This window comes from Mya arenaria, chromosome 2 (genome assembly GCF_026914265.1).
Source record: "Mya arenaria isolate MELC-2E11 chromosome 2, ASM2691426v1".
NCBI lineage: Eukaryota > Metazoa > Mollusca > Bivalvia > Myida > Myidae > Mya > Mya arenaria.
Genome location: NC_069123.1, coordinates 27,852,397 through 27,879,389, shown reverse-complemented (window position 1 = coordinate 27,879,389; position 26,993 = coordinate 27,852,397). Strand labels below are relative to the sequence as shown.

General features: G+C 36.1%; 1 protein-coding gene across 1 annotated transcript; it reads left to right on the top strand.

Annotated features, from left to right (window-relative positions):
- Positions 1-20: 20 nt before the first annotated feature.
- LOC128222329 (Fanconi anemia core complex-associated protein 24-like) lies at positions 21-8,501 on the top strand. The gene is made up of 6 exons (XM_052931312.1): positions 21-136; positions 1,903-2,039; positions 2,365-2,517; positions 3,346-3,490; positions 4,109-4,140; positions 4,629-8,501. The coding sequence occupies exons 1-6, from the start codon at positions 64-66 to the stop codon at positions 4,689-4,691; spliced, it is 603 nt and encodes a 200-aa protein (XP_052787272.1). The 5' UTR covers positions 21-63; the 3' UTR covers positions 4,692-8,501.
- Positions 8,502-26,993: the final 18,492 nt, after the last annotated feature.

Here is a 26,993-nt window from a genome sequence, read left to right as displayed (position 1 = left end):
AAAAGAGGTATGGCGGATAACTGGCAAGATTTGCAGTGTACTGAAACGCCAGAGAAAGCGTGTATGAGAGTTCCTTGTGGACATCTTGTTGTTTCTACGAAGTGGAGAAACTCAGAGTTATCAAATGCAATACAGGGTACATGTGCAGTGTATTCAGAAATAGTATTTTTTTTTTTTTTGGAAATTTCTGTACAATGTAAAGTGACCATTAAATCAAACTTCTACAAGTAAAACAACAATTTATATCCTTTTTGAACTTGAGATACAGATGTGACTTATATTAAATTACTGGTTGGATAATATAGTTTTCTTCATGTACGATGTTGAGAGGTCTTTAGAAGTGTACGCCATTGTCTTCAATGCTTGTCTTCTTCTGTTACAGTACAACATTAAATGTCAACCAATAATGCACCAGTCAATTGTAACCATGGCCCCCCCAGGTCTGGGGGTATACCGGGGATAGCTGGGAAATGGGCCGTGTTTTTACTTTTGAGGTGGCCCTGCAGTGCCGGGTGACTGCGGTGGTTTTGTCTTCACACCAAATTTAGCGGGAAATTGGCCTTATCTAGGGTCCCTTGGGTGCGGGGGCATTTGGAGGGGGTTTTACCAGCAGATTGTCCATGCAGGGCGGAGACTTTGCCCGGGCATGGCTGGACCAAAAGTCAAAGTCCCCGCTATTCCCCGGACCTGGGGGGGCCGTGGTTACAAATGACTGGTGCATAATAGTGATTAAAACGAGCATCATTGGCATTTCATGCTTTTTCAAATTTGAAAACCTAAAATAATGATACAACAATCATCATACGCTTCATCATGCTTAAGTATGACATCAGGGGCCGATCCAGGATTTGGTGTTAGAGGGGGAGTAACTTTATTAGGGGCATAACCATTTGACCCGCCCACCTCCCCGAGAACCAAAAAATATTTGGTTGAAAGTTTTGGCAGGGTTTTTAGAGGTACTCCCCCAAGAAAATGTAACAATTTCTGGTCCGAAATGGTGCATTTTGGGAATATTATACAGTTGAAACTTGATGGCTCAATATTCTAGGGACCGGCCAAAATACTTTGAGCCTAGAGAATATCGAGCCAAGCGGGATAACCTATATTATACCTGTATTATTATAAAAATACATTTATGCGAAAACAACAAACAAGCAATTTTAAACAGTGAGTAACACAAACAAAGCTTATATCAAAATGCATTTAAATTTATACATGGATAACAGAGACGAAATTTAACCATTTAAATTTGATAATAATTATGATAAAATCAAGCATTTTTTATCAATTAGCGCCTTGTGCTAAATGAAGCCAAGCAAACAAAGCAAGGTGTGAGATTCTTACCTGAACCTGCGAAAATGATATCGACCCAAGCAAACAAAACAATGTGTGAAATTCTTACTTGGGACCTCGAAAATGACATCGAGCGTGGAGAAATATCAACCCTCAAGATATCGAGCCATCCGATCAAATTTTATATGAACAAAGAGTAAAAAAATATCGGTCCTTTTAATCTGGTTCGAGCCAACGAGGATATCAAGCCATGAGATATCAAGCCAATAAGTTTTGACTGTATTACTTTTTTGTCCTATATTGAAATAAAAAAATAAACTTGGGCGATTCTAGGGGAGGGGGTGGGGCATGTGCTGGATGCGCCTCACCTGGATCTGCAAGAGAACATGATTATATTTTCCACATTTCAAAACACATCAAAGAATGTGTTTGACAATAGTAACTGAACTGCATTTAAAGAGGGATAAAAATAGAACAAGAATAATATCGATATTCCTCTGATGCGTATCGATACATATCACTAATCTACTCTGTATCAACTTATTAATAATATCACACATCCCTAATCATGCACAGTAAAATTTTGTTTATTTGTTTATTATATTGCAGGCGTAAGGCTTGTGTATGAGGACAAGCTTGGCTTTATTGACTTTCATCCAAGTACGCAAATTGGGGTTGTGTATGCAACTGAGGCAGATCTGGTGTCCCAGGCGAGCCTCCGCAGAAAACTGGCCAAATTACGGAAGGTATAGATTCCAAACACAACAACAAGATTTAATGAAATATTCATATATTTAGTATTCTAATGAAAATAAGTAAAATGTTAAATGTGTCCTTCAATTAATTTGTTTGCATCACGTCATTTGTAAGAAAAAACAAAAACACATCAATACATTTATTTTGACATTTTTATTTTTTTTCGATTTCTCATAACAAAAATGTAAGCTGCAGCTTACATGGCATAGAGAAAGCTACTCTCCTACTTTCAGACAATTTCAGATTATCCAACTGAAATTCTTAATGTACGATAATTTGTCTTTATACTTTGGTCTATTCCTCCTTGTTTTCCAGGCTAACCAGGTGCAGGTGCTGGTCCTTGCAGAGAAGACGGGAACAAGTGGTCAGTATTTCCTCCCACTTCAGAAATACGTAGCTCTCGAGCTTGGCTTCACTATAACACCGATCCCTGGCCAGATCGAGGCAGCGGGAATTCTTACACAGATGGTATGTAACTTGTTTTGGTAATATAGCAATTGGAATGCTGATAAAACAATCTAGTAAAAGATTCTTGCATATATATTTTGATATGTTTTTAACTTTTGTGCCAGTAAATTGTGGAAAGCATTGGAAATGGAAACTCTATCTGAGATCAAGAACCTTTTAAAAAAAATTGTATGTCGTTATTATTATCAAATAAGGTACACTACTCTTGCATGTATGTGTCACAATGTGTATTTATGGCATTGTTGTTATTTCCCTTTGAACTATAATAAATTATTAAGTAAAAATCATATCATCAGATAGTGTGTTTTTTTGCTACACATGCCTCAACATAGTGGCCCAGAATGAGATACTGTAACTGATTGTGATTCTGAATAAGGTGTATTTAATGGTTCTATCTGATATTATCTAACCCCATCTGTAGTAAAGGTGTTAAGTGTTGAAAAATTAACATAGAAAAAGTGGTACTATCGATCTGATAAGTTCTGCTTTATTTAAATCAATGAAAAGGCTATAATCACAGAACTCTCAGTCTATTTCACAATTTTATTGATATAATCACAATCTATTGCTATAATGTAAGATTGTTCAGTCGATTGCACAATATATTGTTATAATCACAATTTAATGCAATAAATAAAATCTATTGTTATAATGTCAGAATGTTCAGTCCATTTCACGATATGGTGTAATAACCACAATTTATTGCTATTTAATGATACACAATATATTGCTATAGTCAAAATCTATTGTTATAATGTCAGAATGTTTAGTTTATTTCACAATCTGGTGTAATAACCACACTATATTATTATATATTGCTACACACAGGTTTTAACAGAGAGCAAGCTTGAGAGTAACCCTTTTAGGAAGCGACGACGGCCACCAAATTTGGATGAGATGTTACTCTCAACATTACAGAGCATTCCAAAACTAGGAGCCGTCAAGGCAAGAAAACTCCTGGAGCGGTTCAAAAGTATGTATTATATATATATATATATTACAAAACAAGAGACAATTTTAGCATGATGCCAATGATTTGGTTAAAAGGTGAGGTGGCCTAGTGTCATAAATGATGATATTTTTGCGGGCAAGCTCACATCTGAAATATTACCGCTAAGTTTAAATATAAAGTTATTTTACCACAATTGTGAAACATTTTATTACAATGTTATTTTAATCACTCTCATTGACACAGTAGCACACAGAAGAAACCCACTAGTCTAGCTTCAATGACGACCTCAAACTGAACACACATAAGCTCAGGCCGAGAATCTAATCCGGAGCACCTTAAATTGGTGGGAAGGGAGTGTACTAACCAGACAAACAAATAATTCATAACACCCAGTGCCTACAAGTGCATCTAGCTTCATAAGTAACATGTATTAGTCTGCCTCTTATCTTAGTGGTTGTGGGTTCAAGCCACGCCAGGTACACTTTCTCGTGTCCTCTGATAGTAGACACAATAACTTAGGTGTTTCTATACAGTAAGTAGACTCAAGCATGATTAATTATCTGATCGGCTTATAAATACATGTACGATAGTTATTTTCGTAATCAATCTTAAATAAATTAGTATGATATTTGTTTTCAGGTCTAAAGGCAATACAAGCAGCAACAGTTGAGGTATGCACCAATTCGTTTCCATGTTTATATTCTTTAAGAGGCCTACATGTCCTTGTGTTGCCTGGGAAGCACGGCAGACAGATAGGGATCAGTGACAGGGCGATGGGGTCGCATCATACATTTGTTTCCGATTAATAACATTTGAATGACTTGTTGTTAGTATTGACACTTTGTACATGTATGCACAGTGGTCATAGTCAGAAAATGACCTCTGCTTATTTTGGAGTCAGTAGGTCAAAGGTCAAGGTCATGGTGACCTTTGCTAGTAAAATGGGTGCTCCAGTCAGGTGAAACATGTGATTTCATGTCATTCCAGGTGAATGTCAATTATTTATTTCTTAATAGAATAACAGGGTCTCAGAAAATATTTTTATGCCCCCAAAGGTGGGCATATTAAAATCGCACCATCCGTCCGTCCGTTTGTCCTGCTCAATAATTTTGTCTTTAATTTCTGTTACTATGATACACTAGCACATTTTTTTTTACAGGAGCTGACATCAGTGGTCGGGAAAGCAAGTGCAGAAAATGTTTGGACATTCCTTTACTCCTGACAGTGTGATACTGGGAACAAGATGCATAGATGGGCTCAAACTTTTGTTCATCATTGTGACTTCTAACAGTGTAGCATGAAAACAAAAAGACATGCTGAGATTCTACCTCATGAATAATCTGTGGACTGCAAAGAAAATATATTTTGCTGGGACCATTGGTGTATGGGGCAGTCGATCGCCCTTTGAAGGCCCTGTCTCAATAAGATATCTTCATGATGAACCATGAACTGCTTAAGAGTGTTCAGGGACACCGCTGAAGTTATGGGCAGAAATGTCTTGTGTTTGAGTTTTAGATTCAGACTAAGAAAAGTGAAACTTTAAATCTTTGAAAGGCGCCTATTGATTAATTGCTAGATATACATTCCCGCCCGCCCCCTCTTTTTTTCTGCTGCCTCTTAAATTTTATCGACTCAAAATAAAACTGTTGAAGTAGGGACTGTATTTGCTCATCGTTCTGGTACTCTTCGGTAACGGCGTTTATTCATACCAGCCGATGTAAACATCCACATGTATAAAAGAAGAACTGTTCTGATGGTGTGTTAAGTTCATCTAGAAATACATGTGTATGGTCCCTTATGCAATAAAAAATAGCATGAACACATATTCAACGGTAAAACAGTCATCTGAGAAAAAAAGTGACCCCGCTGCCCCCATTCCAAAAAATTGTATGAAAATCGAGCAATTAACTTAAATTGGCCATATCACTATTTTTTTTGTGAAAGGTGTGCGATTGATTGAAGGGTGGATTATTTGTAAGAGTACAGCAATTTATACAAGGGTAGCTCTCAAAATTATAATAAGCAGTTTTGATTACTGGTATTGAGTTTCACTTGAAACTCAGACTTGAGACAGAGCCAGTATTTATTAACGTCTTGAATCTGTGTTTGAAAACCTAAACCGTGACTTTGTTTTGAAAATTTAGTATCAGCAGAGTGTTAATGATAACAAAAGCTGTTAGCAAATATGCAGTTGAGTAATGAAATTTTGACAGGTGGAAGTTTTTGTTATACCAAATCCCCCGAATATGAAATAAAAACAGAAGAGGGGTAGGAGTGAAGGGGTTAATATGCTGTCCGTCATTGATCTGTGTAATCACAAATTGTTCCTAGCTACACGCCTGGCTGTATATGTTACATATGACTAGTTTTACTGTTATTGTCCACATTTTGTCAAATGGAATGATATGAACACTTGATTGTTAAAATTTATGTATAAATGTCTCAATATTAAATGTCTCAGACTCCATACAAAAGTGAATATTGCCCAAGTGTTTTCCTTATCCACTTAAAACATGTTTTCATAATAAGAAAGTTGAACATCATAATAAGAAAGTTGAACATGAACTTATTTGGCCTTGAAATATTTTCCTTAAGTGAACATGGCCCAGAAAAACTTGAGTGGACCATATCAATACAGGACTTAAGTTGTAACTTCAACCATCTTTAATCTGTATGAGCTTCATTATATTTATGACATTCAATGATTTATTTTATTTCCTCAACTTTGTCTTCATTTTTAATACTGGCTTAAGGTCATTGCACTCAATTATGTAGCAGAATAAAGACACTTATAATCACACTAAAATAATTTTACCTTATGACTGAATTCGAATAAGGTCTTTATTATCCCCCGCTGAATCGAAGATTTCGGGAGTGGGATATTGTTTTGGCGTTGTTCGTCCATCCTACCGTCTGGTACCATATCTTGGTAGGCATTGATCAGAAAATGTTCAAACTTCAGGTCAGAATGTTCCCCTTGATCATATTTCGACCTATTTTAAGTGGGTCACATGGGGTCAAAAACTAGGTCACTAGGTCAAATCTTAGAAAAATATCTTGAACATACTAGAGGCATTATACATGGTCAAATATTCATGAAACTTTATCAGAATGTTTTCCTTGTTGAACTCTTGGTCGTAAATAAAACTGGGTCACATATGATCAAAAATTATGTCAATAGGTCAAATCTTAGAAAAATCTTGTCCAGAACCATTTCATGGTAATGATTGGTCAAGTTATGTTCAAAATTAGTCATGATGTACCCCTTGAAGAAATATGGACCACTTAAAAAAGTGGGTCACATGGGGTCAAAAATTAGGTCACTAGGTCAAATCTTAGAAAAAAGGTTATTTGCTGTCGCTTTCTACGATGATTTTGCAGCGTTTTCTTAGTGTAATTGGAGTTTCACAACATGCAGATGATTACGGCGAAGCCTTTCTCTGTACTACATGGATGTTGATGTTGAAAAAGTTCCACCAAGAATGTTTCCAGAGAACATGATGTTCTAGCCGCCATGGGATGTGTAAGGAGATGTCTGTGCTGCGGAATTCGTATCTGTGTTTTCAGTAACCGACAGCTGATTAAACTGGCAAGCAAATGGCATTGATTGCGTATTGCTTGTGTTGGTCAAGATGGAAATGTTTGAAATGTTCTTGTGATGTTTGTCACTAATGTGGCTGTATTTCACTATTTGTTGACTGACTGGATATTTCTGTGACTAATGATTTTCATTATCTGGTTGGCGGAACATTGTTATCAGAAAGTTTTTGTACAAGATGCTTTCTGGCGCTATGATTCGTTAGTCATTTGTCTCCCGGAAGTCTTTCAGCTTCATTATTGAGGTAAGTATTTGTTGGCATTTAAACCATTTTGTTTACAAACAATGCGGAGGGATATCTAGGTTGCGTGTGATTAGTCTAGCCAATAGAAATGTCTGATAGGTTATCTTACACATGTGTAAGATAAAAATATTCGTAATGGGTATATTACACGGAAAACAAGGGTAAGCATGTGATAAATATATTTCATCAACAATTGATTTCCATTCCTTGACTTAGCCCAATCAGGCGGGGGATATCAATTCAACGAATTTGCTTGTTGAATCAGCACTCTGGAGAGGATTATGTTGGAGAATATTAAGATCTTGCTTTAAGTTTTAATTCATGTTAATCTCGACATTGTTGTTTTATAAGTAGCTTTTATGTAATTATGCAAACCATTATATACATGTTGTAGCATGTAAGTAACTATAGGTTTAAATTCTGTAATGTCTTTAAAGTTGTCCTTTCAATATAAGTTCTGGCTTTGTAATTAAAGTAGATGTAAGATTTCAATAATCATATTTGAAAAGAAATGTTAAGAAGGCCAATATGTATACACATGTAATTACATGACTTTCACAACTTGAATTAAAAAACATGGACTTTAATACAGTGTATTATTGTCTCTGTAAACATTAGCTGCCTTACAATAAAGAAATGGTTTCAATACCTTGTGCCTTATAACAGTGCTTTATAGATTTTGGGCAACAGATCATGTCACTGTAGGATATATTGTATTACCGGTATTTAAAGTAATAAGTTGGTATTCGGTATTTGTTTAAAAAATAAGATTTAATACAGGTACTGATGATTTTTTTTGGCTTGCTATTCGAACACACATGTACAATCCATTGTTTACCAACTGATAAAACTTGAATATTCACATGATCTCAAAATTATCAGATATATCCCACAACTAGTTCAAATGTTAACAATGACCATATATCTCATATCTGGTACGTTGTTTTATTATACATGGAGAACAAGCTAAGAGTTCACCTTTGGCCACTTTCAAATATATAGCTACAGGCCTGTATGGTAGAATTTTGAATTGTACGCACATACATATCAGTAAGCTCTCGATATATGGACATTCTTCATATGTTATACGGGATCAGAGCTGGAAAAGTGTCCCACTTTTAACGAACACAGTCATGAACCATTGCACCGAAGGACCATTTTTAAGCAATCTAAATGCTGCATCCAGTGGAATTGCGACAAACCATTTAAAAGTTGCATGTATATACTCTTCGTAGCCTTTAAATATTCTTTTTTTCCTGATCCCTTGGTGTTGTGGGGCAATCAATCTTTTTATCTGTAAGCCCGGGCGTACTGTATTGTGTCTAGGTACGCCTTTGAGGGGAATCACGGACCTATGGTTTATAGGTCCATGCATGGTGGTATATAAATATTATTTTAATAGAAACATGGCCTTTCTATTGTGCATTGAGGAATGTGACTTTGTAATTCATCTTTCAATTTGGATCAAATTTAAAAGATATATAGAGAGATTTTACTGTTTTTTTATATTTAACTATATAGTTAAACATTAAAAAAGTAAAAGCTCTCTCTATATAATATTATATAGTTATTTTGACTTTAACATGTCTTTTTAATGTCAGACCTGTATACTTACCACATTGGAAAAACAATCTCGGAGAGTATTAAATATATCTTAAGTATGTAAATATCCCTTGAATTAAACCACCATCTTTTATATACGATGATAATTATGTATTTAAATATGATTGTTTTTTGTGACCCTTTTCCCCTTGGATTTACTTTGAAAGAGATAGCTATAAAATTATATGTACATTTTGTATTTATTAGAAGAACTTACTTCATTCTAATTACTTTAAGCTTGATTTTGACGAAACCAATTAGCTAATAAAATCACGCTAGAGTCTGTTTTGTGGATAACCACTGTCCCTTTTAAGAGATAATGAGAAATTACCCCAGGGTAGGCTCAAACATAAAACCTCTTGGTTAAGAGGTGGACACCTACATGTACAAATGTTTACCACTTGACCACTCTCATCCTGATTAGAACTTATTGCCAATTACTGTTTGCATAATTTTGGTGCATGTGTAATGATTGATGATTATTTTGATATAAATGTTAAGTCCTGTGTTTATATGATCTTGTTTTGTCATAGTTGAAGACCACATTGTAAACAAGATACTGATGTGCCTTAGTGTGCTATCTTCATATTATTATTATTATTATTATTATTATTATTATTATTATTAATTATTATTATTAATAATAATAATAATAATTATTATTATTATTATTATTTATATTATATTATAATATATTATATTATTATTATTATTATTATTATTATTATTATTATAACTTGATCTTTCAAATATGTGGTATCAAAATGAATATTTTATGTGGCCTTATCTTGAAGTAGGATTATTATTGGTCCCAGGCCAAATCTATCTGAGCAGGCTTTGGTGGTTTATTATGACAATGCTAACTAGAAGGTTGTCACTGTCAATATACAAATGCTTGGTCTACTGTGGATCGATATTGATTATTGGCTCTACTGTATACATTAATAATGTTAATATAGTACATGTAGTCACTACATGTATGGTTGTATGTCTGTTATTATATTTGAAAAATAATTCTGACTTCTTAATATTTCAATTTAGTTTTTAAAAAACATCTTGTGTTAAGAGTCTCTGCGATTTATTAGTTTAGTTCTCTTTTCGAAGCATAAGTTTTTCTCTATCAGAAATAAAACTGGAACCATATGGCCCCCTTTTGTTTTGATCGTTCCGAATACGATAATATATCTTCCGACATTTTTAACTTAAGTAAACTTAAATTTTGCTCTTTGGCTACGCATTGTTGGCTAAACATTGCCATACCAATGGTTTATTTTTCAAATTGCTGATTACCCCATGTTTTTATCACAAGTACATCCATGATAGTTTGTTATTTTCTTGTTGTTTTTTATAAAAAAAATCCATATATTTTAATATTGCTAAAAAAAATGTAAAAGATCACAGAGGACGATGGCAATATTATAAGTGAAATAAACCTAAATCCAAAAGTTATTGAATAGTAAGTATACAGAACCAGACAGAACGAGGCTTCGATCCGTTTAACTTGAGTCCATAGATGCACTGAAGTGGATTTTTTTCGGTAGAATAATGTCACAAACACTGATCAGCCGCATTCTTCGATACCTCTGCTCTCTATAGTTCGTGTCCCTGAGAAAACATACAACTACCTACCTTGCGGGTGTAGAAACGCCCAATGGACCCAACAGGCACCATGCCGCCAGGTTACTCGGAAGTAAACAAACACGAGTACCCGGCACATGGCGCCTGTGGTCCACAGGCTACCCTGCCCACCCCTTAGCAGCCCGGAAGCCGTAAGCGGGGTTGCATGGACAGGACCCGCGAACCGGGAAGTTTCCCGAGACACAAACATCCCGAGAGGTATCGAAGTATGCATTGGTCAGAGTTAGTGTAATTACTCCATCGACAAAATCCACTTCCAGTCCACCATGGTTTCCTCAAGTCCGGACGCAGATCGAAGCCTGCCGCTCTCAGACAGATTTCACCAAAGCTTTCCTTTAGTGGGGGTATTCCGAAGTAAAATGGCAAACTTCGCTGTTTATATACCACACAGACTCGTCATCGCTATGGATTGATCCGTGACTAAATATCTACAAGCCTGCGCAAAATCTGATATAGCTGTTCTGAATGTTAATTTAGATGCCGAATATAGTGTAATGTACCTCAATTATTTGCTCGTACATTTTGTTATAAACGTTATTTGACATAAAACAGGGAGCAATATCAGGTATGAATAACACGCTGTTTAATTTATTCGGCATAATTCCGAATACAGAACGCCTTGCTGCACAGGCGTGTACATGATTTCAAATTGCGCTGACACAAAATATACTTGTGCAATAAATGAATTCATCGATATTTGTACATTGTTGTTTGGAGCAAAACAACCCGTTTCCATTGCCACAGTGCATGTTTCATTTGCTGTTACAGAGAGAAGCAAATGAGATGTTAAGAGTTTGTTAAAGTGGTACATGTATGTGTATGTGACGCTTTTGATGTAAGCGGCTTACAGGGGGGGGGGGGGGGGTAGTTTTAGACACTCTGCGCGCGCCCCTTTCTAAAATTGTTCAAGTTTACTTTTTATGTCAATATTCAAGAAACAATATGAAAATACTGCACTCGATTGCACTATTTCAGGCTAAAATGACCATCTTTCCTTGAGAACGACCGCAAGTCCCATTTATTTAACTAATTAAAACCATGCTTTGTTCGTATTCTTTGGGAAGTGGCTTACTTTCTTAGTTACGCTCCCAAATTGCGCTCCCTATAACGCCAAAGGCTGACTATGCCCCTGGTAAGGCCCCTGTCATGGCTCTATTTGTTGCTGCTGATTGGCTAGAACATATCTCAACACTAATGCCGTTTTTTTTATATCATATGGTATACCATATGCTCATGTTCCTATCGTTTTATTTCGTTGTTGTTATGTGTTTGTTTGTTGCTGTTGTTTTATTTTATATATTTGATTACACTAAACGATGACCTACCTACATTTTAATATGCTTACAGTGTAGTAAATGCAGAGGCGAATCTAAATATCCAAAAAAGAAATGCATGTCTTTTTCGTCATGAAATTGTCTTTCATATATTAATATCATTAACTAAATAAGAATTGCAGACCAAGTCATAGACAACTATAGAGAGCAGGTACTAGTCTGAGTCGTGATCGGTTTATGAACGTATTACGCATTAAAGCTGCACTCTCACATATTGAACGTTTTGACAACTTTTTTTTATTTTTTGTCTTGGAACGAACATTTTTTTTGCGTAAATATCTGCAAACCAGTGATAAAATACTGATGTTAAAAGATCAGATCGCAGATTTTCATATTTGCGCTCCAAAATTGATGTCTTTTGCAGTTTTCTTAAACCGTTAGTAACGGTTTAAACCATAAAACATTAATTTTCGAACGTAAATATGAAAATCTGCACTCTGATCTTTTGTCAGCTATCTTTTATCGTTGGTTTGCAGATATTTACGCAAAAGTTTGCTCGTTCCAAGACAAAAAAAAGTTGTAAAATCGGTAAATCTGTGAAAGTGCAGCTTTAAACCTTAATATCCTACGGCTATTTGATGTATAACAAATGAAAGTTGCATGTAACTGCTTTAAAAATTGAAGTTCGAGCCATAATCCATCCCGGACAAAAATCGCCCCCACCCCCATCCGTTTTGTTGCATAGACGTGCACAGGCCTCCCATGCTTTAATGTTTTAATGCTTTATGTTAAGGAACATTCGAAAATGGCGAAAATAAAGCAACACATTAGTATTTAATTTATGTTTGAACGTTTTGTTAAATACTAAGATACTCGTTAAAGCGATGTTTTAAAACCTAAACACTTTTAGGAACATAAATTGATTACAGTCCGCACCTTATTTTGAAAAGTATAGAAATATGTATTGCACAACCAGGCGAAATCGCCACACTTCCATTAAACGCCAGTTCAGAGTGCGTCCGACCCTCAATATATTTTACTGTGTTACTATAGCACATGATTGTCAATGTTTTTGAGGGAAAAGGGGGCATTATTTGAATTGGTCGAGCTACCCTGTATAATACCAGCATCGCTGAATGCAAAAATAAAATATCATTGTGAGGATGAATGACTGCGTAGTCTTATAAATAATAAACACATTTATACATAGAGCATACGAGGGGTTTTAGCAAAGTTTCGGAACAAATGCTGTCATATTTTCCTATCTTGACATTTTCGTATGTTTTTTTTATCATCTAGGTATATAAAAGGCAGTAGTGGTGGACTGGAAGTGGATTTTGACAGTGAGGCAATGCCACCACTGAATAACCAAAGCAAACTTCGATAACTCTCGGGATGTTCGGGGCTCGGGTCCTGTCCATGGAACCCTATCAACGGATCCCGGGTCGCTAAGGGGTGGACAGGGTAGCCGGTGGATTACCGGCGCCATGTGCCAGGTACCCATGCTTGTTTACTTCCGGGTTACTTGGCGGCATGGTGCCTGACACGGGTTTAATGTATAAATAGCGTCTCAAAAGAACTGATGACGTGGGAGTCATCATTATGACAAACCATTGCGAAACTTGAAGATAATTGCACTTGGCGGAATCGGGTCTGGTTTCTCCACACACTTACAAGCAAGGGCGTTTGCATGACTGTGTTACAATACTCTAAACGAAATTAATTATTGACTTGTATTATAAAAATGTATAGAATCGTAACAGCTAATAATCGAGGTATGGAATCAAGACTTCCAATATGAGGGTGAGCACTATCCCCAAATATATGGCCAAGTTACAGCCCGGACAAGCCAAACTACAAAGCCTGATTTTGAAAAGTGACACGCTGACGTGTTTGTGTGTGTCCTTGAGTTTTGACCTTCAGACTAGGGGCTTTAGGCGACACGCCGTCTTGACATGGTTACCATTTGATGCAAATTATTCTTAAATAAAATAAAATACATAAATATGTCTTCATTAAAACAAATCTTCTTTTGATACCATTGCTCTTTGCCTGTCCATTTCTATTTACAGGCAAACCTGACTTAGGCTGCCCAAGTTAGCAGTTGAGTTCCGCCAATCCTCACACCTCAAACAGTCAAAGAAGAGGCAAAATGTGACCAAAACCTTTTCAAATTATTTCTTTATGGTCGAATGAAGCTATGAAGTGGGGCTAATTAAGGCTAGACTCCTGATTAATATTATGTTATACTTGGTTTTGAGAAGAGTAAGAGCTCGGGAAGTTTTTATTCAGGTTGATTTTGACATTGTTGTTTAACAAGAAGTTAGGTTTTCAGTATTTTATTTTGTGTATTTTATCAGACATACTGAAGCATGTCCTCTCAAAGCAAGACCTCTGAACGTTTTCGATTCAATATAAGACAGTATAGTATTGTTAATTTTGTTATGTGATCAGATGTGTGATTTCGATAAAAGTATTTGAAAAAAAACTTTGAAAGGCCTAATATATGTATATACATGTAATTACATGACTTTCACAAAGTGCCTTAGTACATCCGTGGCTGCGTTGCTTGTCCCTGATGTTTACATTGTTTTTTGAAAGAATGCGTGTGGTATTCGGTTAATTTATTCGAAATAAGATTGGTTTCATTTGTGTATATATATACTGATAAAACATTTACATGATATCAAAAAATACCTATGACTGATTTACAAAATGCACTACTGTACGGGTCCAATTTCCCGAAACTTCTTAATTAAGCCCCTTATAACAGCACTTAGCTAAGCTCACTATTTTTTTTCTCAATAATTTGCGTAATATTTACTTCTTTAAGAACTTTTACAGTTAAGGTAGGAATTATCCTTATGATAATCACAATAAACCAGTTTTCCAATAATAATTCAATTTAAGTAAGTATACTTAAGCCTGTTAAGATAACAAGTTTCGAGAAATTGGGGCCGGATCTAGGAAATGACGTTAGAGGAGGTGTAACTAAGGGGCACATCTTTTTGACATTCGCCACTTCCTCAGAACCGACCTTTAAATGGTTTCAAGTGTAAGCAGTGGGGGGGGGGGGCGGTAGGGGTACTCCCCCATTATTCTTTTTTTCATAATTTCTATTCCGGAGTGGTGCATTTGGAGCGCACATTATTACTTTTTTTCTCAGATATGTTTTTTTACATATTTGTGTGTGGGGGGGGGGGGGGGCACTCTTAATTCGCTGGTGATTGTATTTGTATGATAGTACAAGCTCAGAGGATATAACAACACGTACATGGTGAGCTATCGTTATATGAAGGTCTTACACTATTTTGGTCTCAAGATGTTATATACGAGATCAGAGCTGGAAAAGTGTCCTGTTTTTTCATGTATTCCAACACTCAGTGTAATTACAACAACATGTATATGAACCTTTTACTCTTCAAATTGTTTTATGTAACCTTTTTATCTTGGCTCAAAATGATATAGCTACATGCATTTAGTTTCATCTGATATTTGACTTGAACTTGACCTTTCATGTACATCAGGATATGATACCGCTAAATACCATAATGCACATTTTCAGAGATCCTATACGATCTCAAATATTGTATATGGCCTAATGTAAAAGTGCAAGACTTGGTGGTTTATTATGGCAATGCTAACAACAAAGGTTGACACTGTCAATATACATGCTTGGTCTTCTGTAGATCGATATTGATTATTGGCTCTTTACTTCAATAACTATTTGCTTGAAGAACATGTATGGTTGAACATAGGTGTATGGAATTCTTGTTCTAATCTTTGAGACATAATCCCGACTTCTTTGGCTTTTAAAAACATCTTGTGTGGACTTGTTTTAAAAGCATATTATTAGTCTAAGTGAAGTTCATTTTTTAGAAAAGAAATGTGTCTTTCTCAAAATCAACTGTTAATGGAACAAAATGATCCCCTTTTTGTTTTGATCGTTCCGAAAATGAAAATATGTCTGCCGACATGTTATAACCAAATTTTGCCCTATGACAAGATATTCATTTTGTTGTCTAAACATTGCCTTTGAACTTTTATTCATATGAACGCATATAATAAGCATCGGATAACAACAATTATAAATATTATAAAACAGTCAATTACAACAAATATGATATGTAATTGAAATCATAATAACAAATTCAATGTAATAAAACGACATTAATATTAATACTGAGATCAAATTCAAAGACACTATGTAGTTTACTTTCAGCCAGTTTCGTTTATAATACCAATGCATAGCTATAAAGTATTTGAGCATGACTGTTACATACACTTCGATAATTGAGATATCAAAATGTAAAGAAACTATAAAGTTTACTTTCAGCTTTCGTTTATGATACCAATACAAATTTATGATAGAAGTATTTAAGAATGAATATTATTTACACATTGATAAAATGATTTTACAAAACCAAGTTATTTGATCAAGTTTACTTTCATTTTTTTAAAGTTCATACTGTAAGGATATTAAGTTTCTAAAAGCAAGGATGGTTAAGTATTTTTATATCCACGGTATACGTGAGAAGCCATTTTTCATTTTCCCGATAAACCCAATGTTATTGTGATTATTCCATTTACAAAATGAAATCCGTGATTTTCTTGTTGATTATATTTTAATTCAAATTTAAATCCATACATTTTCAATACTACTAAAAAATATAAACGTCCCAAAATGCAACAGTGATACGAACGATGGCGATATTAAAGGTGAAATGAACCTAAATCCACAAATATATGAATAATTGTTAATGTAAATGTACACAGAACGAGGCTTCGATCCGTTTAACTCGAGTCCATGGATGAACTGTAGTGGATTTTTCCGGTAGAAAAATGTCACAAACACTGATCAGCCGCATTCTTCGATACCTCTGCTCTCTTTAGTTCGTGTCCCTGAGAAAACAACCGTGCGGGTGTAGAAACGCCCCATGGACCCAGCAGGCACCATGCCGACAGGTTACTCGGAAGTAAACAAACACGAGTACCTGACACATGGCGCCTGTGGTCCACAGGCTACCCTGCCCACCCCTTAGCGGCCCGGGAGCCGTAAGCGGGGTTGCATGGACAGGACCCGCGAACCGGGAAGTTTCCCGAGACACGAACATCCCGAGAGTTATCGAAGTATGCATTGGTCAGAGGTGATATTTTTCCATCGACAAAATCCACTTCCAGTCCACCATGGTTTCCTCAAGTCCAGACGCAGATCGAAGCCTGCCGCTCTCAGACAGATTTCACCAAGCTTTCCTTGAGTGGGGGTATTCCGAAGTAAAATGGCAAACCTCGCCGTTTATATACTCGACTGACACGTCATCGCTAGGTTTATCCGTGACTGTTGTATCTACAAGCCTGCGCGAAACCAATGCGTCAGCTATTGATACAACCTGACTGTTATTAATGTAATCTTAAAAGGGAAAGCAAGACCTAATACAATTATTTCCAAGTATATATTTGTTATAAACGTTATTTCACATAAAACATGGCGCAACATTAGGTATAACTTATTAACTCATTATTTTAATTTACTCCTAATATAAAACGCCTTTCTGCGTTGGCGTGTACATGTATTGAAATTGTGCTGACAAAACATATACTTGTGCAATAAATGAATGCATCGATTTTTGTATGGTATTGTTTGGGAGCAAAACAAACCGTTTCTATCGCAATATTGTCTTTATTCTACGGTTCATTTACTATTTCAGAGAGAAGCTAATGAGATATGTCGAGTTTCTTAAAGTTGTACATCTGTGTGACGTTTGCTATTTAATTAAACACGAGCGGATTAAGTCGCCTGCCCGGCGCGCGCCCCTTTCAAAAACTGTTTAGGTTTATTTTACGTCAATATCCGAGAAACAACAAAAAAACAATGCACTTAAATGCACTATTTATTTCCTTTGAAATGTCATCGAGCTGCAATTAACTAATGCAAACCATGTATTGTTCTTATTCTTATTTTCTTGGTTGCTCTTCCAAAGTGCGTTCCTTCTAATGCCAGATCACGAATTACGCCTCTGGTAAGGTCCCTGAAACATAGCTTTTATGTATTGATTTTGAATGGCTAGAACATATCTTAACACGAAAGTTGTTTTTTTACGGTTTAGCCTGAATGGAAATACCATGTTGCCTTTTCAGTCGTCACGTTTTTTAGTATTCTATTTTTAAATTATTTTGATTATACAATCTACAATTAAATGTGGTTTTCAGTTTAGTAAATGCACAGGCCAATGTAAATATCTAAAAATAATTCAAAAATATATGTCTGATTTCGTTATTTAATAGGCTTTCAAATATAAATACTATAAACAAAAAACACTACAATGTAATTCAAACCAAGCCGTAATCGTCTTAAAGCCTAAGTTGTAATCGCTTATAAGTGTATTAAGAATAAAAAACTTTATTATACATACTGCTTTTTAATGGGCAACAAATAAAAAAAATACATGTAATCAGTTGCGGTACCTGCTTAATTTATTGGAGGGTAGGCCAGAATTCATCCCCGACAAAAGTACCTCCCCCACAACCAATTTCGACGTACACGGACACAAATTTCCCATGCGTTGTTAACTGTTTTATATTAAGGAACCTTCGAAATTGGCCAGACAAATTCCATATCATATCATATGTGTGTTTATGTATGTGTGTGTGTGCGTGTGTGTGTGTGTGTGTGTGCGTGCGCGTGTGTGTGTGTGTGCGTGCGTGTATGTGTGTGTGTGCATGCGTGTTGTGTGTGTGCGTGCGTGGATGCGTGTGTGCGTGCGCGCGCGTGTGTGTTTGATATTAATATTTCTTGATATTGTGCATACTCCTCTTTCATACCATTCGAATTCTCAGTGCATACATATACGATAATAGAACGAAACAAATTAGTACTACTTTTTATATTTGAACGTTTTGTTAAGTACTAAGATACTCGTTTTAGCGGCCATTTTATTTGGACAAATTTAAGTCCTACACATGAAATCGTCCGCCACTTATTTTGAAAAGTATAGACATACGTATTGCACAACCAAGCGATATAGTCATACTTTTAAACTACACGCCAGTGCAGATAGGCTTCAACGTTTAATATAAAGCTACATGTACTTTATTGTTATAATAAACGACTCTTAATGTATTTGAGAAAAAGATATCCGAAGCCTTAGTAAAATTGGTAGAGCCACCGCGATGTAAAATCAGCAGCGCTAAATGAAATATGTTTATTCTATTTTGAGAATGAAAGTCTGCGCAGGCTTGTAAATTACGAACAACTTTATATATAGAACATGACGTTATCTTAGGTATATAAAAGGCTGTATTTCGCTATTTTACTTTGGAATACCCCCACTGAATGAAAACTTTGGTGAAATCTGTCTGAGAGCGGCAGGCTTCGATCTGCGTCTGGACTTGAGGAAACCATGGTGGACTGGAAGTGGATTTTGACAATGGGGCAATAACACCTCTGATTGACCAAAGCATACTTCGATAACTCTTGGGATGTTCGGGTCTCGAGAAACTTCCCGGTTCGCGGGTCCTGTCCATGCAACCCCGCTAACGGCTCCCGGGCCGCTAAGGGGTGGGCAGGGTAGCCTGTGGACCACAGGCGCCATGTGCCAGGTACTCGTGTTTGTTAACTTCCGAGTTACTTGGCGACATGGTGCCTGCTGGGTCCATGGGGCGTTTCTACACCCGCACGGTAGGTTTTGGTATGTTTTCTCAGGGGAACGAACGCGAGAGGTATTGAAGTATGCTTGGTCGATCTAGGTGACATTGCTTTTTGTCTAAATTCGCTACAGTACACTCTTGGATTTTCAATGCAAGGTGGATAACTCCATTTTATTTTGGGGATATAATCAGAGATTGGTTGTTTCTCTTTACCACATTTTAACCAGTAACAAATGATGGAGGAGTATCGAATTGAATACATAAAGTAAATGATCTTGGAAAATACCATTAAAATACCATCGACCATAACAATTAAGTATAACAGAATACCTTTTTGGTAGGAAGTTTTAAAGAATAATTGTTAAGTGTTCAACCGAATAAAATTTGAGAGGGCAACTTATTTACAAATTCAAACAACTGAACAGAAATTATCAATTTGTGGTCGGCTTTCAGCTTCCAAAGTTGTTTCCAGTCATGGGAACTCCCAAATACTTTCCGAGTAATTCATGCACAAACTTAAGGCCAGATAATGGGTCGGTATAAAGCGCAGCGCTTAACGCAGCCAGTTAAATTGTTTTGCAACTGGTGGTGTTAGTAGTTTATACGCCGGGTCCCGGCGTGAGCACATTGAAGGGTCCCAGAGTGACAGTTCAACCACCGCACACCTATCCTGGGCAGAACCAGTACTAGGTGCCTTCACCTCTGCAAGGAACTGACAACTTCTGTACATGCAAGGGGCAGTGGTACAGTGCGAATGGTCGTAGAAAGGATTTCATAACCAATCACAACAGAAGTGACCTGGTCCGCCCGGGAATCGAACCCGGGTTGTCCGATTCAGAATCCAACATTGTCTCTCACTTCTTTTATGTCTCATGACATGCGCATTATGCTGCTCTTTCAGTCGTCAACCTTTAAATTCAGCAGCAATATTCAAGTAAACCTGATGTTATCATATATTGCACTTATACATTGGGTGGTTTTAAAACAGTTACTATACTAAGTTTCATTAACCTAGCTTTGATACTTTTTGAGTTATCACAGGACCAAATTGGCTATATTTTGAATGTCAAGGGCAATGACTCTGCATTACCTTGTCTGACGAAAAACAATAAACTAACATGCATAATCTCCATAGTGCCCTCTTTCCTCATACTTAGCTTCATTAAGCTAGCTTTTTACTTTTTAATTATCCCAGGACCGAGAATTTTTGCTGTCAACAGCTATATTTTTTTATAAGTCAAGAGCCATAACTCTGCATAACTTTGTCTGATGAATAAAATAAACTAAAGTGCATAGCCTCCATCCACATACCAAATTTTATTGACCTAGCTTTGATACTGAGTTATCACAAGACCAAATTGGCTATATTTTTAATATGTCAAGGGCCATAACTCTGCATTATTTTGTCTGACGAAAAAAATAATATGCAGAATCTCCATTTTAACCTTGATCCACATACTGAGTTTCATTAACCGAGTTAAGATACTTTTTATTTATTGCAGGACCAAAATGTTTGTGGACGGATGAACGGAGGGTAAACCTCGAGTCCCCTGAAACCGGTAGGGGACTAATAATTGTTTATTCTGCTTATGTAGATGTGAAAACATCATTCTCTCGCATACTAGCATCTGGACAAATTATGACACTTTTAAAATTGGTATGTAGAATTGTTTATTCAGACTGCTTGTGTGGATGTGAAAACAACGAAAACAACATCATTCTCTTGCTATCTAACTAGCATCTGGACAAACTATGACACTTATGTAAATCGTTGTGTAGAATTGTTTATTCGGACTGGGAGGATGTAAAGACAACTCCATTCTCATTTATTATATATCAAACAATATAAAAATGCGCTACATTGTTTTATAGAGAGGTTTTCTACAGACAGAAGCAGTCTTGCCATTCTATGGGTGTGTTTTTCGATGTTTTAACTTTTAAAGCTGCACTCTCACAGATTTAATGTTTTGACAACTTTTTTATTCTTTTTGCAAAAATCCATGTAAACCAGTTATATAAGACGGCTGACAAAAAATTAGATTGCAGATTTATACATTTACAATCGAAAATTAATGTTTTATGCATTTTTCTTAAAACGTAAGTAACGGTTTAAGCCATAAAACATTAAATTTCTAACGGAAATAAGCAAATCTGCAATCTGATCTTTTGTCAACAGTCTTAAATTATTGGTTTACAGATATTTACGCAAAAAATTGCTCTTTCCAAGACAAAAAATAAAAAAAGTTATAAAAATGGTATATCAGTGAGAGTGCAGCTTTAAAGCTCGTGGATCAGGCTTTCCATATTCTATCTTGTGTTTCCTGAATTATTGGGGATAGCCTTCATTGTAGAGGAAACAAAATAAATATATGAAATCAATATTAACATGAGGTCACCTTGCGCATACCATTATAAGTAAAGAACATTTCAAATTCTCATTTACTAGTTACTAACAAATTATTACCTGCAATTTATTGTTTAATCTTTAAATGACTAAAGGAAAAAGAAGCAAGTCTTCAACTTTTTATTTCACATTAACATAGTTTTCAAAGTGCAGTATATGCAAACAAAAATACTGCAAATAATAGGTTTTGTATGCAAACAATAATATTGTATATATGCAAACAATAGTTCTTTCTATCCAACCAATAGTACGGTATATGCAAACCATAGTTACTTTTTATACAAACAATAGTAACCCGGTAATGCATACAAGTTATGCAAACAATAGCATTGTTGATGCAAAATTAGTACTGTATATTCAATTGCAGCAAACAATAATAAAATAATTGCACAATTTACTGATAATTAAAACAGTCATGATCATGGACACATAGGGCACACAAAACCAATGTACATTAAGTATATGACATGAACAAGTATAAACAAAAGAACAACAATTTCCCTTATTTATTTGTGTAATATTCTTAGTTATTTACAAATGTGTGATCGTATTTTTTAGTGTACATGACTCATTTACACTAAAAAAACGAGAACAAAAAATTATACATTACTATTTTTAATGCTAACAATCCTTTTGCACAAAATAACATAGAGGCATTGCAGACCATAAAAATGCAAACAATCATCAGTTTTTCTCTATTAACAAAGGCAATACTTCAGAAATATCCTTGTTTTGCTTTCTGTATGCAGCTTTAAAGACTGATTCAGAAAATGAACAGAAGGAGTTCAACTGTGTACACCACAATGTATGGAAAGGAGGACCCCTGTCATCATTTGGAAAAAGAAATTTGCCCTTGGATCCAACATAATTTATTTATAACTTGCATGTATGCAAAAAGAGAAAGTATTATAAATTGTTCTTGTATCAAGAGGCATCAATGTTCTTCAGATTGGTCACCAACCTTTTTGATAGTGATGATGATGAAAAAGACGTAGCTGCCATTGAGAAGGTTATGTTAAGCAAAGTTGGTTTGGGGATCTCCCACAACCCAATGTGATGACACATTGAACAGCGGACTTAAGGCGCTACAGGTATCTACAAACTTATTTTTTTTCAATCATTCATTGATGCTTCAACGTGCTCCAAAGTTACGTTCTCCACCCAGTTTGCGAAAAAGGCTACTTCAACACCATTATTTGATGAACATTCACCTTGCAACACTTGTGGCAATAAAATATTAAAACTCAAAGAGCTTATCTCAATTACAATACAGGATTAATATTATCTTAAAAAGTATGTTGTTAAACGAAATGGGAGAAGTACAACGAACGTTACAGTGGCTGCGCCAAGTAGTCAGCATCTTAGATGTGGGAACAAAACAGACAATGAAATAAAATACTTCACTGCAATTGTTGCAGATGAGCCTGCATACTGCAATGTTTAGAGTGTATCAGTTAAAGACAATGGCTATGTTTACAAATGGAACACATATTCTTCTTCAAGACTCCTTTCGAAAAAATGGAGATTCATCATTTTGGTGTGTCAGTTCGAGTAATATCATCTCCTGGGCTGCAGTTCCTGTACCTGAAGCCTTTATGGCGTTTGATAGATTAATTTAGAAAGGTGTGCTTTATTTGAGAGAAGGTATAATGGTCTTTTATCAATTTATGATGTGACTTTCCGTAATTTTCCGTCGATACATATGATTCTACTGATACACTAGGACTAGTCGAAGCAGAGGGTGAGCATGACAGTACAGAGAACTCCAGGTATTCCAGTAATTTCGAAGGCAGATTCACTGACGGCTAGTGGTCAGTTTTATTTTGATACATCATGTACATAATATTGTACACAAATTGAAGTAGAAAAACCCCCCTGATATAACTTGTTACATGATAGCTTTATCATCTAAGGGTTATCTGCCCTAGTGAGTTAAATACCTAGGCACAGCCAAATGCTTATCAGTTCTAGTTTAGATATCGTACAATACATGTCGCAATAAATAGTTAGAGCACATTAAGTGTCGTCCTTATATTTATATGTATTCCTCCATAACATAACATAACTGTTTGACAATAACACTTGCTTTAACTCTTAAACAGTTTGCAAAAAAACATTATTCAAAGAAATGTATTAAAAGATTAAAAGACGAAATACCAGCCCGTTAAGGTTTACCCTTCAACAGAGAGTGAAAGGAACCGCAACATAAGTGAACCTGGTAAGTGCTGACCACTATAAAACTAAGACAAACTATAAACAGTTGATCTAAAGCAGTTGAACCATCATTCTAAAACATACATGTACATGCTATCCATGCAGTACAATTTATATGTCTGCTTTAGATCAGTACAAATGAATCAGCCTTGAAAAAGCAAAATGTGTAGGCTGCTTCTGATATGTTCAGTTTCACTAAATTTTTATCATAATCATTATGGTTTGTCCTATATATTGTTGCTGCAAAGACAAAAAATCATTTAAATTTGACAATATCAGGTTGAACTGCTTCATATGTAGTTCGAGAAACAGTGGTTGTCTGCTTCTTAAAGCGCTTTGATCGTTCATGAACTTGTTTGTTGTAAAAGTCATTGTTACAAATCTGCTTTACATAGTGTTGAACAGACTGATAACCCTTACTATTTCCAAGTCTTTTAACTGCAAAGTTAATGTATTGGACAGATGGACTAGAGAAGCACCAGTCAAACAACATCATATTACAGATGACATTAGATTGCAAAAATGTGCCAGTAAAAATAGGTGAGTGCATGGGCGTATTTAGATATGCATTTTATGGCATAAAATATTAAGATTTACAGTCTAGATCAAGTATAGGGATCAAGAGTCATGTATATCTACTGTGTTAATGAAGTAGACTAACCTCCGTAGACAATATAAATATATACAAACCTAGTCAAATGTCTCTTTTATCGACTTTGCATAATACTTTACCTTGTATAAACTATGTTACAACCTAGTCAAATGTCTCTCATATCAATTTGTCTGGCGGCTTTAATCTTTTGGCGGGTTTGGCCGCCAGATAAGTCATCTTACGGCATTAAATAAATGCCCATATACAAACCTATCCTGGTCATTTGTTGATTACGGTACTTACTAGCTGGGGATATGAGAGTCATAGCCAAGCCTGGTATAATACATAAATAACATTTATGGTCCATAAAAGTATTATGTAGCTTGCTAGGCCATTTCTTTTATTGGTTTGGCAAGTTAACATGGTAACGACAAGCGTTAATGTGCTTTGAGGTCTCGCTGCAAGACTTATTTGGCCTGGCTTGATAACCAATCAGCTTGTAGGACAGTTACACCATGACTTTCACAAACCAATGAAATCGCTATCGCCATTATTCTTTGTCTTCAGCGAACAAGCTTTGCGTGAAACGCTAAAAAATCAATTACCACCTCCTCCACAACAACTACACAATAATATGTGTCTAGTCAAACTTGTATCAACTATATAAACTTTTGTATTATCCATTTGGTATTTCTATCCACTTTGTATATTCTGTTAACATTTCACATGATTTGTGTTAAAGAACTGTTTCCATTACTCCACACCCATTTTGGCATTTCTATCCACTTTTGTATATAAGGTTGTTATTTCACATGTTTGTATGTTTGTATTAATTAATGTTTCCATTATTTACTGCACAATTCTGCAGATTTCTGTACTAATTCATATTGGTGGCGGGTTTGGCCGCCAGATAAGTCATCAACTTTTACCTTGTTTATACAAATGATGTATATTTTTGTTACAGCATTAAATAAATGCCCATATACAAACCTATCCTGGCTGTTTGTTGATAACTTACTAGTTTGGGATATGAGAGTCATCGCCAAGCCTGGTATAATACATAAATATATACATAGTTAATTTGGAATCTACACCTTAAAAGAACTAGCATTAAATGCTTGACCAACTAGCACTAGAGTTCTATCAACAATGATCATTATAGAAACGTGTGTGTCAGAAATATATTCAAACTTTACAATACAATACATATTTTTTTAGTACAGGTAGGGGTAATCTCCCAGTTCCTTCAGAGAAATTTGAGAAGTAAAGCCATCCCAGATCAAGATCTCCCCTTATGAAGAAATATGTATGTTCGAAAGCCAATTTTCAGTCTTCCTCCATGCCTCCACTTGCCATATCACAACAGTCCAGTTGCAGACCACAAGTTACCAAATAAATTATGCCTCCATCAAGATCTTCACCGCTGCTTTCACAGAAATCCACAACGCATCCTAATGTCACCAAATCACAAACAACTTCAGTATCTTCTAGATTTTCTAACATCCATTCCAAAAAAACATGTTTTAGAACTCAAGAAGCATCAAATAGGAATTGGTCAAGATCACGGCGATCAAGGTCAAGATCAACTAGTCCTCAGAGGTCATCCAAGTCTAGGAGTCAGAGATCATCCCGGACCAGGATTCAGAGATCATCCTGGTCCATAAGTCGAAAATCATCCTGGTCTAGGAGTCAGAGATCATCCCGGTCCAGGAGTCAGAGATTATCCCGGTCCAGGAGTCAGAGATTATCCCGGTCCAAGAGTTGGAGATCATCCTGGTGGAGGAGTCAGAGGTCATCCTAGTCCAGAAGACAGAGATCATCCCGGTCCAGGAGTTGGAGATCATCCTGGTGGAGGAGTCAGAGATCATCCTGGTGGAGGAGTCAGAGGTCATCCTGGTCCAGGAGACAGAGATCATCCTGGTCAAGGAGTCAGAGATCAGCCTTGTCCAAGAGTTGTAGATCATCCTGGTCCAGTAGTCGGAGATCATCCTGTTCCAGGAGTTGGAGATCATCCTGGTCCAGGAGTCGGAGATTATCCCAGGCCAGGAGTCGATGTCATCCCAGGCCAGGAGTTGGAGATCATCCTGGTCCAGGAGTTGGAGATCATCCCGGTCCAGGAGTCAGAGATCATCCTGGTCCACGAGTTGGATTTCATCCTGGTCTAAGAGTCAGCGATTACCCAGGTCTAGGAGTAGGTGATAATCCCAGAAAGAAGTCCTGCAAGCGCACCAACCTCTTCAAGAACAAGCAGCCAAATGAGGGCTCAGTCGTTTAGCTGAGAATGAAACTCCAACAAGAAAAGAGGCTTTTC

What these genes read in the sequence shown, in the direction of transcription:
- LOC128222329 (XM_052931312.1), top strand. Translation starts at nt 64, where the DNA reads ATGAGAGTTCCTTGTGGACATCTTGTTGTTTCTACGAAGTGGAGAAAC. An exon ending in AACTGGCCAAATTACGGAAG is followed by an intron (nt 2,040 to 2,364) that starts GTATAGATTCCA and finishes CTTGTTTTCCAG; the next exon opens with GCTAACCAGGTGCAGGTGCT. An exon ending in CGGGAATTCTTACACAGATG is followed by an intron (nt 2,518 to 3,345) that starts GTATGTAACTTG and finishes TGCTACACACAG; the next exon opens with GTTTTAACAGAGAGCAAGCT.